The sequence below is a fragment of the Gastrolobium bilobum genome, unplaced genomic scaffold (assembly GCF_033153095.1).
Source record: "Gastrolobium bilobum isolate Gb01-03AN ecotype WA unplaced genomic scaffold, APGP_CSIRO_Gbil_v1 utg2798, whole genome shotgun sequence".
In the NCBI taxonomy this organism is placed as follows: domain Eukaryota; kingdom Viridiplantae; phylum Streptophyta; class Magnoliopsida; order Fabales; family Fabaceae; genus Gastrolobium; species Gastrolobium bilobum.
Window position 1 is genome coordinate 303,228 of NW_026898492.1, and position 14,507 is coordinate 317,734.

Genomic DNA, 14,507 nt, shown 5'->3' on the forward strand with positions numbered 1-14,507 from the left:
TTTCACTGCCTGAAAAAGAAAAAAAGGAAAAAAAAGATGACACAATTATCGAAAAATGTCTAGAAGAGAAAGTTATCACATGTAATATTGATTAATTTTTTGTATGTTTTAAATGTATTGTTGCTTTTCCCAAGGAAAATATATTTTGTTGTATGGCTACTACCCTACATACGATCATCATCATCATTATTGGCCCACTAAAATGAAATATGGAGTCAATGATGAAAAAGACAAATGCATAAGAAGAGAATTTCTGTGGTATTGGAAGATTGCTTTGATCTTTCACATAGTCAGTAATCACATCTAACTAATGACATGTTGCCACGTTTGAGATATGAATCCATAGAAATGGTGACACGCAACTTCTCTCTTTAAGGGCAATTATTATCACATCTAATTGAATTTCTCTTATTACTTTTGTTTATTGTTCTGTCCCTCACTAAGCTTTTGTTTCTTCCGTGGATTTTCATGGACAGCACAAAATTGAAGGCACACTTGTCACATGCGAGGATGGCTGCCAAATAATTGAGTAATGATATTTGTGCTTCATTTCTGGGGTGAATAATTCTTTTGCTCAAATAAAAATTATTACTTTATCCCTATTTTTAAATTATTTAAAAAAGATTTAATATTTTTACTTTTGTTAAAGAATTTTTTTTATTACACTCACATAAAAGTAAGTAGGTCCCACAATAAAAAAAAAAATTTCTACGGCAAAAGTAGAAACATTTTCTCCATTAAATTTTTTAACCTTTTATCAAAATTATACACCAATTTTTTCTTGTTTAAGCATTGACTAAACAAGTTACTTGAGAAAATGGCTCATGTACTCGAGTAACTCATGCCCAGAAGTTTATAGCGGTGGGTTTTGGTCTACAAAATTCCACTCGTTTTTTCATCTTTAATGGATCATTATCTTGCACATATATTAATGGATTTGGGATAAGTGTTTGCAAGTCAAAAAAGTAATTGAGGACAATTCTCATTCAATTCTTTAAACCCTAAAATGATGTCAACTTCGAAAGCGCATAACTTTTGGCATGGGTGTCTGAATCGAGTGTTTTTTTTTTTGATTTTGCATAACTTTTCGAGAACTATGCTATAGCAAATTGCCAAAAGGGATTTGGTCAATTTTTTTTCCAAAAAAGGCTTCTTTCTTGGGTTTCGGGAACATAAAGTAAATGGCATAAATCTTTAAAAACAATGTCACACGAACATAAATATATACATAAAATTCAGTTTAGTAAGTTTAGTTTCGGGTATAAAAAGTTTGAAGATTGTCCTTAATTATTTTGAACCCTCCAACCCATATATTTCCAAATATGTGTGTGTGATATAATAATCGGGACACCTTGAATTGGATGAGGATTGTCCTCAATTGTAAAGGACCCTCAAACACTCATCTTAAGTCCATTTATACATGCATAAGATATTAGAACTTGATTTGAATAAAAAATATTCATGGATCCAAATTTTAGTTGCTTAGTTGCTTATTGCCATCACCGACTCGGTTGAAGAAGGAGAGGTTGACGATGAACAAGGAACCCACCGATTGATTTAGGTAAAATTTCTCCCTAGACACACGAATTTGGGGAGCTTGGACGAAGGGTACTTGAGTATTAGCTATACCCCTATTGGTCGAAATGGAGATCTTTTTTTTTTTTTAAGAAAAAAAGATCCACCTCGCTTGAAATACTCGAGTACATCAGCCTTACACTCGAGTATTTCACGATCCCGAAGCTTACTCAAGTATATGATTCATGTATTCGAGTATTTCACCCGATTAACGGTCAAATAGGGACAAATTGATGAATATTTTGGTACAAAGGCAAAGTTGTAATTTTAACTTTAATCAGGGGCAAAATGGTCAATCACCCTCATTTTTAGCCATATTATTCATAATGCAGAGTGCTTAATCTAAGTAAAAATTAATTTTAATATTATTTTATTATGAGGAAGGATCAAATCTAACAATAAAAAGTCATTTACTCAATTTAAGTATTCATATTTTAATAGTTAACTGCTCATATATATAATAAATTAAAATTGTTAATTATAAGTAGAATCAACATATAAGATTGAAGGTGTGATTTACACTAACGTAAAATAATTCTATTCATATTATTATAATAACTTAGATATTTTATTTTTTATATAATTTGCTGATATATATTATTAGAGAATACAAAATAAATTATAAATAATGTAACTTTTAAATGGTGTTATTAATTATTGTAATTTATTACTAAATTATCCCACGTTTCTCAATATAGTGCTAATAGAATACCGTAAATATATTTTCCTTTGTTTTTCTATAAGAAAAAATAATACTCGAAAACATGGTAAATATGAATTCAACCCTAATATTTTGAACTTTAAACTTCAACTCTATATATGTATATCATTTTTTTTGTCCTTTTCTATTTAAAACTATGTTCCGGATGGCCCAACAAGGCTACGGCCCAAAGGTCCAGACCCATCTCAACCCTCAATCCACGTCAGCCCTACCAGCTGGTGAGATTCCCCAACTCCCAACACGGCGACCCCCCAAGGGGAAACACCAAAATGTCCTACCTTGGGACCATAACCCCCGAAGGCAGTCGCCCCAGATGCCATAAGGGAAAACTACCCTTTGTCTCACGCTGACACCGCAAGGCATAAGGGGTGCAGCGCTGCTATCACAGAAGCGTCTGCCACGCCCAGCACTGCCACCCTTAGCAGATCCCAAGGAGGGTTGACCCCCTCCTCACCAACTCAAGCAAGATTCACATCACCTCCTCTATAAATATCCTCGAAGGCACTTGAGGAGGGGATCTTATGTATCGTTGTTATGCCCATTTATATTGAGTCACATTAACACACCTAACTCCATTGTTGATTGCTTGATACATTTTTGGAACAATACCTCTTAGCTTGGTCTCTACCAGTGCTAAGGGTATCATCCATACAGTGATTCTGTCCCTAAAGGGAACATAGTGGGCTTATAGATTCTAACGGTACATTGGCGCCATCTGTGGGGATCTATAAACTTCTATTCCCATTCTCTTACCAAAGATCTAAATGAGGTATCTCATTTTCTGATAGCTAAACATGGCTGTCACGACGAGAAGAGCAGAACAAACTAGATCTGTTACCCTTGAAGGTCATGTGTGAAAAGTTCATTCCAACTCACCGCCATCGATGCATTCAGCCCCAGCTGAACAACCAGCCGGTGATGCCCTTCCCCCGGTACTGCAATCTGTTGACCCGCTGTTACTTACAGCAGACGCTAGGGCTGTGTAGTTGAATCGTCGCATGGCCATACGCGAAATGCAAGGAGAAAACTTGATCCCAAATCAGCCTCCACCACCAGGAGTTCATTCTGGGATGCCACTCCCCATCCTTGTCCCACAAATCATTCCCCCAACTCACCACCAACGACCGGCCAGAAGTCAACCTGTCGCTATGTACAACGACCATCGAGTCCCAATGGTCGCCTCATATCCCCCCGGACCTTATACCCATAATGTTGCTGCCCCTTACCCTCCACCTTTCCCTACAGGCTTTTCGTTCCACGGCTACGCAGTACCACCCCATAATACAATCATCCCACAACCCCAAGGATCAGCCACGATCTCAAGCCCGCCACAATATGGCACCCATCAAGCCCCAGCCCTCTCTTACTCCGTTGAGGCCCCCCAAGCACCACACCCACCACCAGACCTCCATACTCGCAACCCTAACTTACGAATAACACCCGCTAATACCTCAGGGCGCAACAAACCCCTAACTGATAGTCTACGCCTAACGCCAATACCCCTTGGTTTCAAAGGGCCATCAAACATCACAACGTATGTGGGTGATACAGACCCCTTTGAATGGATCCAGAAATTCGAGGCAACAATGACCTTGCATGGCGAGACTAACATCCTTATGTGCAACACTTTCCCTACGCTCCTGGGGGGTAGAGCTTTGACATGGTGCACCACTCTGCCAACTGGCAGCATAGCACCCTGGGATGATCTGGCCAGCAAATTTCAAACCCTCTTCGCCACAAGTCGCCCAGTGCCCAAGTCTGTACATGCCCTTGAAAAGATCCACCAGCAGTCGGGGGAGCCCCTCCGGTCTTTCTTGGACCGCTTCGATAAAGAGGCTCTCCAGGTGCAGGGCTTAGACCCTAAAGTGCAGGTGCACATACTCTTGTCAGGCTTGCGACAAGGGGCGTTCGCATACGAGCTCGCCCGCCACGAAATCACGGACCTCGAGGAGGTCAAGAAAAAAGCTAAGAAATTCATGAGGATCGAAGAGTATAAGGGGAGTAGAGCTGACGACTCTCATAACAGAGAGAAGAGAGCCAACAAAAAAGACCACCAGGATGAAGAGAGGAAAAGTCACAAAACCTCCAAGTATTCGAGCCGCCTTTAGGGCGGGATACGCAAAGCCGTCAATCACACAGCGTCCTGCAAACGGAATACAAAGAACGCAAGGCTAATCCTCATCCACAACTGCCAGAGAGAGCTCACGGTGTACTGCAAGTTCCACCGTAGCAATGGCCATAGCACTGAAGAGTGTAGATCCCTCAAGGATGAAATTGACGAGCTAATCAAGCGAGGAGCCCAAAGGCAGATTCATAACCCTGGGCGTGATGCAGGTATCGGCAAGCGACACCGTCAACGTAGCAGGTCACCAGAGAGGCGAAGAGCCAGCTAATATGACTATATGCCTCGCCGTGAACATAACCACAGAGAAAACTCCCCAAGCAACCGGAGGGCCCAAACTAGCTCAAACAACAGTGCTGGGCGTGCAGAGCGTGACGAGGATCCAACCGTCATCAAGCACGGAATAATAAACATGATTGCAGGAGGACTAAGCGGCGGAGGAGAAACGACGAACGCCCGGAAGAAGAATTGAAACAGTGTTTGGCGATGTCCGGTAAAATCATCAACAAAGCAAAAGCCAATACTGACAACACCAGGCCTAAAATCGTCTGGGACAACAGCGATTTGGGCGATGTCCTACCCGGACATGATGACCCCTTAGTCATCCAAGCAATAATAGCTAATTTTGGTGTTAATCGCGTGTTTGTTGACCACGGCAGCTCTGCTGACATCTTATTTTTACTTTGTTTTAGGGCGTTAGGGTTTGCGCTAAATGATTTAACCGCTGTTGTTGGTGAAATGTCAGGTTTTAATGCAACAGTAACCAAGCCCCTTGGCATGATAAATCTACGCTTGTCAATGGGAACGCCGCCCACTTCAAAGTCTGCAGACATCCAGCTCCTGGTTCTCGACACCCCGTCAGCATACAATGCCATCCTCGGAAGGAGGATGTTTGCCGCTTTCGAGGCGAGTGTGTCTCATCCACACTTGGAAATGAAGTTTGTAGCAAGGGATAACAAAGTCGCAACGGTTAAAGGAGACCAAATGGTAGCACGAAGCTGTTACAACATATCTTTGAAACCGGAAACCATGGTTTCCTTCAAGGACCAACCTGCCCCCCAATTCATAACAACCCAGGTAACTGAAGAAAACCCTGGCAATAGTAATAAGGATATTAATCAGTGTTTCTTGTAGAATTTGACGCAAGGGAGAACCCCCGGTGGAACACTCCAGGCCCACGCTGGATGGAGCATTGGAACATGTCGTCTTAGGCGACGCTGACCACCAAATAACCACCATCGGGGCAATCGTTGATCCTGAAGTAAAAAACATGTTGATTGAATTGCTACGAGGTAATAGAGATCTATTTTCCTGGAAACCGTCTGATATGCTAGGCATTGACCCTGAAGTGTGTTGCCATCGGTTGACCGTGGACCCCAAAGCAAAGCCCGTAGCACATAAAAAGAGAAAGTTTGGCCCCGATCGCCAGAAAGTGATCGATGAGGAAGTAAAGAGGCTCCATGACGCTGGCTTCATTAAAAAATTTAAATACACAACCTGGTTCTCCAACCCAGTGTTGGTTAAAAAGCCCAGCGGGGCGTGGAGGATGTGCGTGGATTATACCGACCTGAACAAGGTATGTCCTAAGGATGCATATCCCTTTCCAAGCATTGACTAGCTGGTTGATAATGCATCAGGCTTCAAAATACTCTCATTCATGGATGCATACTCCGGCTATAATCAAATCCCGTTTCTTGAAGAGGACCAAATCAAGATGGCGTTCATCACCCAAAACGCCAATTATTGCTATACTATGATGCCCTTCAGACTGAAGAACGCTGGTGCCACATACCAGCGAATGATGAATGAAGTGTTCAAAGACTTGATTGGCAACAACGTAGAGGTTTACATTGATGATATGATCGTCAAATCGCAAACGCCAGAGGAGCACCTTTCACACCTTCAAGGCGTGTTCGATAGGTTGCGAAAGTACAATATGCGGCTGAATCCAAGCAAGTGCGCCTTCAGCGTTCCCGCGGGTAAGTTTCTTGGCTTCATGCTGACAGAGAGAAGCATAGAGGTCAACCCCGACAAGTGCAAAGCTGTTATAGAAATGCGAAGCCCCCAAACAGTCAAAGAGGTGCAGTAGCTGACCAGGAGGCTAGTAGCCGTCACCCGTTTCTTGGCAAATTCTGCACACAAGTCACTCCCATTGTTTGGCTTGCTCAAAAAAGGTATGTCCTTTCAATGGTCTGATCAATGTGAGAAAGCTTTTCAGGAGTTCAAAAGAGCCCTATCCTGCCCGCCAGTCCTCACCAAGCCAGACAGTGGTGAAACTCTGTACTTATACCTTGTCGTGGGTACTGAGGCCATCAGCGCAGCTCTGGTCAGAGAACCAAAAGAAAGGAAGCAGCCAATTTATTTCGTCAGCAAAGTGTTGCAAGGGGCGGAACTGCGGTATCAGCAAGTTGAAAAGGTCGCCCTCACACTCATCTTCGCCGCACGAATGCTGAGGTCGTATTTCCAATGCCACCCTATTATAGTCAGAACCAATCAGCTTATTCGCCAAGTCTTGCACAAACCTGATCTCGTCGGAAGGGTGATGTCCTGGGCGATTGAACTGTTGGAGTACCAGATCAGTTACGAACCCAGAACCGCCATTAAAGCTCAAGAGCTCACATATTTCATAGCCGAAATGACGCACACCTGTGCAGCAGCTAGCCAAGCAACAAAAACCCCACGGTCGGCGGTGTGGAAGCTATATGTTAATGGCTCTACCAACGCTAAAGGATCCAGAGCCAGAATGATAATTGAAAATCCAGACGGTGTGGCAATTGAGCATTCACTATCTTTCAACTTTAATACCACTAACAACCAAGCTGAGTATGAGGCAATGATTGTCGGCCTGCTCCAAGCCAAAGAACTGGGAGCGCAACATCTCAAGGTCTTCAGTGATTCTCAGTTGGTGACATTTCAAATTTCGGGTGAATATCAAGCTAAAGGGTCGCTGATGTGCAAGTACTTAGAAAAAGTCAAAGAGATAATTTTGACCTTTGAGACAGTTGAAAATGAGCACATTAGACGATCAGAAAACACACGTGCGGATATTCTCGCCAAGCTAGCAAGCACCAAAAGTCCAGGTAATAATCGTTCTGTCATCCAGCATAACCTGCCTAATCCATGCATCGTCATGAGTATTGCAGACATCGCAGAAGGCGTCGCCGAAAATACCTGGATCACTCCCATCTCTAACTACCTATCAGAAGGTACCCTCCCAGCGGACCAGATGGAAGCCAAGAGGATAAAGCGGAAATGCGCCCACTTTTGCATGATGCAGGGGCTCTTATTCAAAAGGGGCTGCTCAACCCCACTTTTGAAATGCCTGAACCCTAGCAATGTTGGGTACGTTTTGGAAGAAATCCATGAAGGAATCAATGGCCACCACATGGGCGGCCACTCTCTGGCAAAGAAAGCTCTCCGAGCAGGTTTTTATTGGCCGACCATGGAGCATGACGCCCATGAGCACGTAAAAACGTGTGATAAGTGGCAAAGATTTGCAGACATACACAAAGCCCCACCAGAAGAACTTACTGTGATAACATCCCCTTGGCCTTTTTACAAATGGGGGATGGACGTCTTGGGCCCTTTCCCTGAGGCGGCAGGTCGAGTTCAATGGCTGATCGTCGCCATTGACTATTTCACCAAATGGGTTGAAGCAGAGCCAGTTGCTACCATTACCTCTCAAAGGGTGATTAAGTTCTTATGGAGAAATATTGTTTACCGTTTCGTAATCCCAGGAGAAGTCATATCGGACAATGGTACTCAGTTCACAGACGCCAAGTTTCAGGAGCTAATGAAGGACCTGCACATTCGACACCATTCCGCTGCAGTAGAACACCCACAATCCAACGGGCTAGTAGAATCAGCTAACAAAATGCTAGCTAAGGGAATCAAGAAGAAGCTGGAATCTCATAAGAGGGCGTGGGTGGAAAATCTGGAGAACGTCCTATGGGTCTATCGGACAACCGCTCAGTCTAGTACCAGAAAAACCCCTTTCAGATTGACTTACGGCACGGAGGCAATGATTCCTGTCGAAATTGGAGAACCCTCTTAGAGGAAAGACCATGTGACCGAAGTGACCAACAACCAAAATCTCAATGAAGCTCTAGACCTTCTGGATGAGCTCAGAGAGCGAGCAGCACAATCTGAGCACCAAACCAAGGAAAGGATAGCTGCTCGGTACAACAAAAGAGTAATCGTGAGGAGATTTGAAGTAAAGGATTTAGTTCTTCGGCGAGCAGACATCGGAAAGAAGAATGCCCGTGAAGGAAAGCTTGCCCTAAACGGGGAAGGACCTTATCTAATAGTCAACAAATTAGGAGGAGCGTATGCTTTGGAGACACTTGAGGAAAAGGCCATCCTAAGGGCGTGGAACGCTGACAAGCTTCGACGATACTATAGCTAAACCGCAATGTAACATGTATGTTGCACTCTTTTCCTTCCCAAGCTTTTGTCCCACTGGGTTTTGCTTGGGAAGGTTTTTAATGAGGCAGGTCATTTTTTTTATCAATAAAATTCCATTGGTTTTTTTTTTTTGTCTGTTAAACATCAAAGTTACGGGATGGTTCTCACCCCCGCCTAACGTTTGATTGGGATGGTTCTCACCCCCAGCCAGCCAACATCAAAGTTACGGGATGGTTCTCACCCCCGCCTAACGTTGGACTGGGATGGTTCTCACCCCCAGCCAGCCAACATCAAAGTTGCGGGATGGTTCTCACCCCCGCCTAACGTTGGACTGGGATGGCTCACCCCCAGCCAACATCAAAGTTGCGGGATGGTTCTCACCCCCGCCTAACGTTGGACTAGGATGGTTCTCACCCTCAGCCAACATCAAAGTTGCAGGATGGTTCTCACCCCCGCCTAACGTTGGACTGGGATGGTTCTCACCCCCAGCCAACATCAAAGTTGCGGGATGGTTCTCACCCTCGCCTAACGTTGGACTGGGATGGTTCTCACCCGCAGCCAACATCAAAGTTACAGGATAGTTCTCACCCCCGACTAACGTTGGACTGGGATGGCTCTCACCCCCAGCCAACATCAAAGTCACGAGTTAGTTCTCACCCCCGCCTAACAATGGACTAAAATGATGGGTGCTTGCCGTTAATAAGCAAAGTTAGCAATCGGAAGAAGAAGCCGAACACTAGTTTGTAAGAGAAATTATGCAAAGGCACAACAAGAAGGAATCAAACAAAAGCGTTACAAAATTGATTAAGCTGCCACAAAGGCGTTACAAGTCTACGGTTGACATATCAACCATAGGTGGAAAGACAAAGTTACTGGCTGGCATACCAACCATTGGAAAAATAAAGAAAGAAAAAAGCAAGTTCAAGTTGCCCAGGTCAAATGGTTTGATCTCCTGCGGGGGTCGCCTCCTCTACAGTTTCCAAAACCTGTTCAACCATGCCAGCAGCAACTCCATCACCACCCGCCTCTGGGCCTACGACGGTCACCTCTGCAGTTTCCAGAGCCTGTTCCACTACGCCAGCGGCGACAGTATCGCCGCACCCCCGCCTCTGGGCCAGATAAGTTCATGCCAGCAAACTCGGTTGGAAAGTCACGCCCAGCCTCATCCTCTTCAGCATTATCAATACTGGTGGCGTCACTGGTAGGAAGGACTTCCGACGAACCTTCATCCTTGTCAGTATCAGGGCCTTCCTCAATTACCGTCACCCCACCACCTGCTAAGCGCTCAACTACTTTGTTGTCTTCCACCTCGTAGTCTGGGTTGAAACCAGTCATGTCAAGCTCCGGATGCCGAACGGAAACTTGCTGGAGTGCGTTGTTAAAAGAGTCATACATGAGGCTCGCTAAGGCTTCCTCCAATTTTTCCACCCGCCCAGTTGCTTTTTTGAAGTCCTCCTGTGTGGCGTGGAGGTTCCCATGCGCGGAAAATAAGTCAGCAGACAACTGGGCTTTTTCAGATTGGAGACCCTCCTTCTCCTTCCTGGACTCTTCCAGCGACTTTGATAGGTCATCTTTCTTAGAGGTTAGGCGCTTAACCTCTCCTTCCGCCTTCTTCAGTTGTGCGGTCAAAGACTTGTGCGCAGCCTTTTTGTCAGCAACCTCCTTACAAAGGCGCCCAACCTCAGCAGTAAGATAATCTACCTTGCGCCCCATCTCATCAAGGCGATCATCCTGGGAGGAGCAACTACTGTCAACAGCAAGGGCGACCTCTTGCATTCCCAAGATACGGCCAATGACCACTTGCGTGCAATTCATGAATTCCCGGCGAATGATTCGTTTTGGCATCACCATCTTAGGACGCCCAATGTTAGAAAAAGAAGAGTCAAGGTCCCTCTCTGATAATTTGAGGGGCCTTCCAACTGGGATGTCAGCAGGAGGAGGAGGAGGATCCTGCGCACCAGCTGTTACACGAGGCTCTTCTCCATCAAAAGCGCTGGTTTCCATCATACCATCGTCGCCTGAGTCCTCAAGAATGCCACCCGAGATGTGGCAGTCGCTGTCGGCAAACTGCCTACACTTTGACTGATCAAGGCGCGACATCTTGGAGCCCCTTGGCGGAATTAAGCTTTCATCTCTCCCCCGTTTCAGACTTGACCCCCCACGAGCAGGCGATCCGAGAGTCGACTCACTCGCTGACGAACCTCCCACCACAGTCGTGGGCTCTTTAATTATAGGGCCAGTCGCCCTCTTCTCCAACTCACCGGCGGGAATATCTGCAGCTGACCGGATTTTCTTCTTGGCTTGGTGGACTTCTTTCTTCTTTCCTTTGTCCACACCTTTCCTCTTCGAGGCGGGGTTTGGGTTAACCTGAGGAACCACACCTTTAGCGGCTTTAAGCTTGGCAGCCGCCTCACGTGCAAGTCTCAGCGTCTCCATCGACAAGCTTTCAACTGCAAGACAGGGAAAACAAGTGTTAGTAAAGACAGTTAATACTCACCACAGTCACAAATGGTACAAAACACCACCACACCTCTGTGACACAACACTCTCTTCGTAGGCCACCGGTCAAGGCCCCCTTTTACCTCCACAAACCAATCCACCACCAGTGCCTCTTCAAGAGACAAGACTCCCCACTGAAATGAATACTGACTGGCAGTCGTCTCATAATGGTCTTTAGTCTAGTATAGCGGAAATCGACTCTCCCCACTCGTCCGATCAAGGAAAAAAGGTAATTCCCCCTCGCCAAGCACTGGTTCAATCCAGAAAAAAGTATGCCTCCAGTTCTTATATGAGTTGGCGTACTGGGCAAATATCGATCCCAATCCGTTGCCTTTAACGAAACCCAGCCAAGCTTCTTCAACGAAGGCGACACCAGGAAGCAGTAAAAGAACAACCGCACAGTGTACACCCACCCAAAATATTGGCATATATTCTCAAAGACCCGAACAAACGCCTAAGCATTTGGGTGCAATTGAGAAGGAGCAATCCGCAGGTGGGCTAACACTCCCATCTCGAACTCAGATAAAGGGAACCTCACTTTTTGATTCGTGAAGTGAGTCTTATACACCACAAACCGCCATCGAGATCTCGCCACACTGTGAGGAGTGTCACAAACACGGTGATCACGCCCGACCACGATGGTTTTCCACTTCGCATCATGTTCACCGTTTTCAGTAATATCAAAACTAGCTTTCGTTTGGTAATCGCGGTACAAAATATCCCCGTTAACATAACTCGATAACGAGGAAGCCACCATCGGGTCTACCCATCTCCTCGCCAAGAAGCAATCATCTGTCCGAGCAACCGCCATAAGTCAAGAGAGTATCTTCAAATCCTACCTGGGAGCGACAAACACACAATCAATCGCCAAAAACTTCAACCGACGCCAAGAAGATCAACAGCGGGGAAAAATTCAAACCTCCATATCGCCCCACTCACACTCTTGCGACCACCGACACCCCCCTTACCAACAACACAATCAAAAAACAACTAAAACACAATAAACTCACCGTAAGAATCAGAGGTGTCCGAAGAACTCAAAGTATAAAAATCTAAACAGCTTAGATTTGAAGGCCACCATACAGGCGATATCTTATAAAGTCCTAAGTCTTCGTAAATGGCATCCCATACGCCATACCTTGTAAGTCAACCATCCTCTGGGTGGTATCTACACAATCGGTTCTTTGTGGACTCATCATACTTACGACGATGGAAGGACTGGGATACTTTAGGAATTTGGCCATGAGATGTACAAAGGGCAACCGAAGATTGGCGAGGCTTGTAATAGTACTATAATGGACGATTTTGCGGCTGGCTGTTAATATTGGATAGTGGCCGAATAAGTCGCCCAGCTCCAAGATCGGAGCGCCGTGAAACATAGCAGCGTGAAGCGGCCCCCTTATCACAAGAGCAAACAGAAGTCCTAGAATGACTCCTTCGCGAAGGTCGAGGGCCAGTCCCCTCACCAGATCCCCCTGACCGTCGTCTTCTAGATCCTGCAGACTGGCGCCTACCGGATCTAGAAGCTTTTTCTCCAGTCGCCTCACGGCGCCCTCCATGAAGACGGGAACTAGACGCCTCACCAGAGTATGGAACCACAGGTCCTAATGCCCTCTCCGGTAGGAGATTTTGGATCTCCTCTTCACTAAAACCCAGAAGTTCGGGTATTCTACTATGAGGTAATGACTCAACCCCAGGAATTAAAGAGCGATTTGGGGCACGACTAACAAGGTATTCTCGCATAGCTGGCCCCACTGCACTGTCATCCAGAGTGTCGAAAGCTTCATCAAACTCTTCCTTCTTAATCTCCACTTCCAACTCGGGAAATATTAAACTAGGGATGGGTTCCGTAAACTTAACCATGACAAGAAAAAGGCAGAAGGGAAGCAAAGCCAAAGAAATGCAAAGAAATACCAAAGGAGGAAGCCAGAAACACTATGCCTGGGATAATGCAGAGAATGAAGAAAAGAGGACCAGCACTAGCATACTCACACGGAGGGGAAACAAGGCAGGAGCAATAGAGAGTCTGGGTTGCGTGAAGAAGGTCCTCAAGGAGGTGTTTCTCCCCCTTAAATAGGGAGAAAAGGACCAGGATGGCATACACATGTAAGGCCCCCCTTACCCAACCGTAGGATGGCACAACCGTCATGAAATGGGCGGTTGTGATGAGGGGCCATATGGTAATTGCAGGGGGACAAGACACCCCTCACATCGCATTAATGCGTCGTGCCTCGTGACGCTTGAGTGCATGCAGTTAATTGCAATGATGGAAATACCCATCATTACTGCTCCTCGAAAATTGAAAAGCCACCTTGCCTGTCAGAATGGCAGCCTTTTCCAATAAAAGGGCCCTTGCCAACCGCTCAGATCGCCAAGAAGGCATCACCAACTCATATCATTCGCTAGAGTCATCAAGAGATCCCTTTCTACGCCCTGGCAACCGTTCGGATCGCCAAGAAGGCAACGCCAAAACCATGTCAACCCAAGAAACCCCACTCGAAACCGCCAAACTCCAAATATTCGGTAAGTCATCAAGAGATCTCTATCTGAGCCTGTACCAACCATTCATATCGCCAAATAAGGCGTCACTGAAGCCCATTTACCTTGGCACCAACCTACGCTTGCTACCAAGCTGGGGGCTCCTGTTCCGGATGGCCCAACAAGGCTACGGCCCAAAGGTCCAGGCCCAATCTCAACCCTCAATCCACGTCAGCCCTACCAGCTGGTGAGATCCTCCAACTCCCAACACGGCGACTCTCCCAAGGGGAAACACCAAAATGTCCTACCTTGGGACCATAACCCCCAAAGGCAATCGCCCCAGATGCCATAAGAGGAAACTGCCATTTGTCCCACGCTGACACCACCAGGCATAGCGGGTGCAGCGCTGCTATCACAGCAGCGTCTGCCACGCCCAACACTGCCACCCATAGCAGATCCCAAGGAGGGTTGACCCCCACCTCACCAACCCAAGGAAGATGCACATCACCTCCTCTATAAATAGCCCCTGGGCACTTGAGGAAGGCATCTTATGTATCGTTATTAAGCCCATTTATATTGAGTCACATTACACACCTAACCCCATTGCTAATTGCCTGCTACATACTTGGAACAATACCTCTTAGCTTGGTCTCTACCTGTGCTAAGGGTATCATCTATACAGTGATTCTATCCCCAAAGGGAACATAG

The 14,507-nt window shown here is 45.9% G+C and overlaps 1 protein-coding gene across 1 annotated transcript; it reads left to right on the top strand.

Moving 5' to 3' along the window:
- The first annotated feature begins 4,904 nt into the window (after positions 1-4,904).
- Positions 4,905-5,552, top strand: LOC133316760 (uncharacterized). The gene has a single exon (XM_061518537.1). It carries the CDS (start codon positions 4,905-4,907, stop codon positions 5,550-5,552), a length of 648 nt encoding a protein of 215 aa, XP_061374521.1.
- The last annotated feature ends 8,955 nt before the right edge of the window (positions 5,553-14,507 follow it).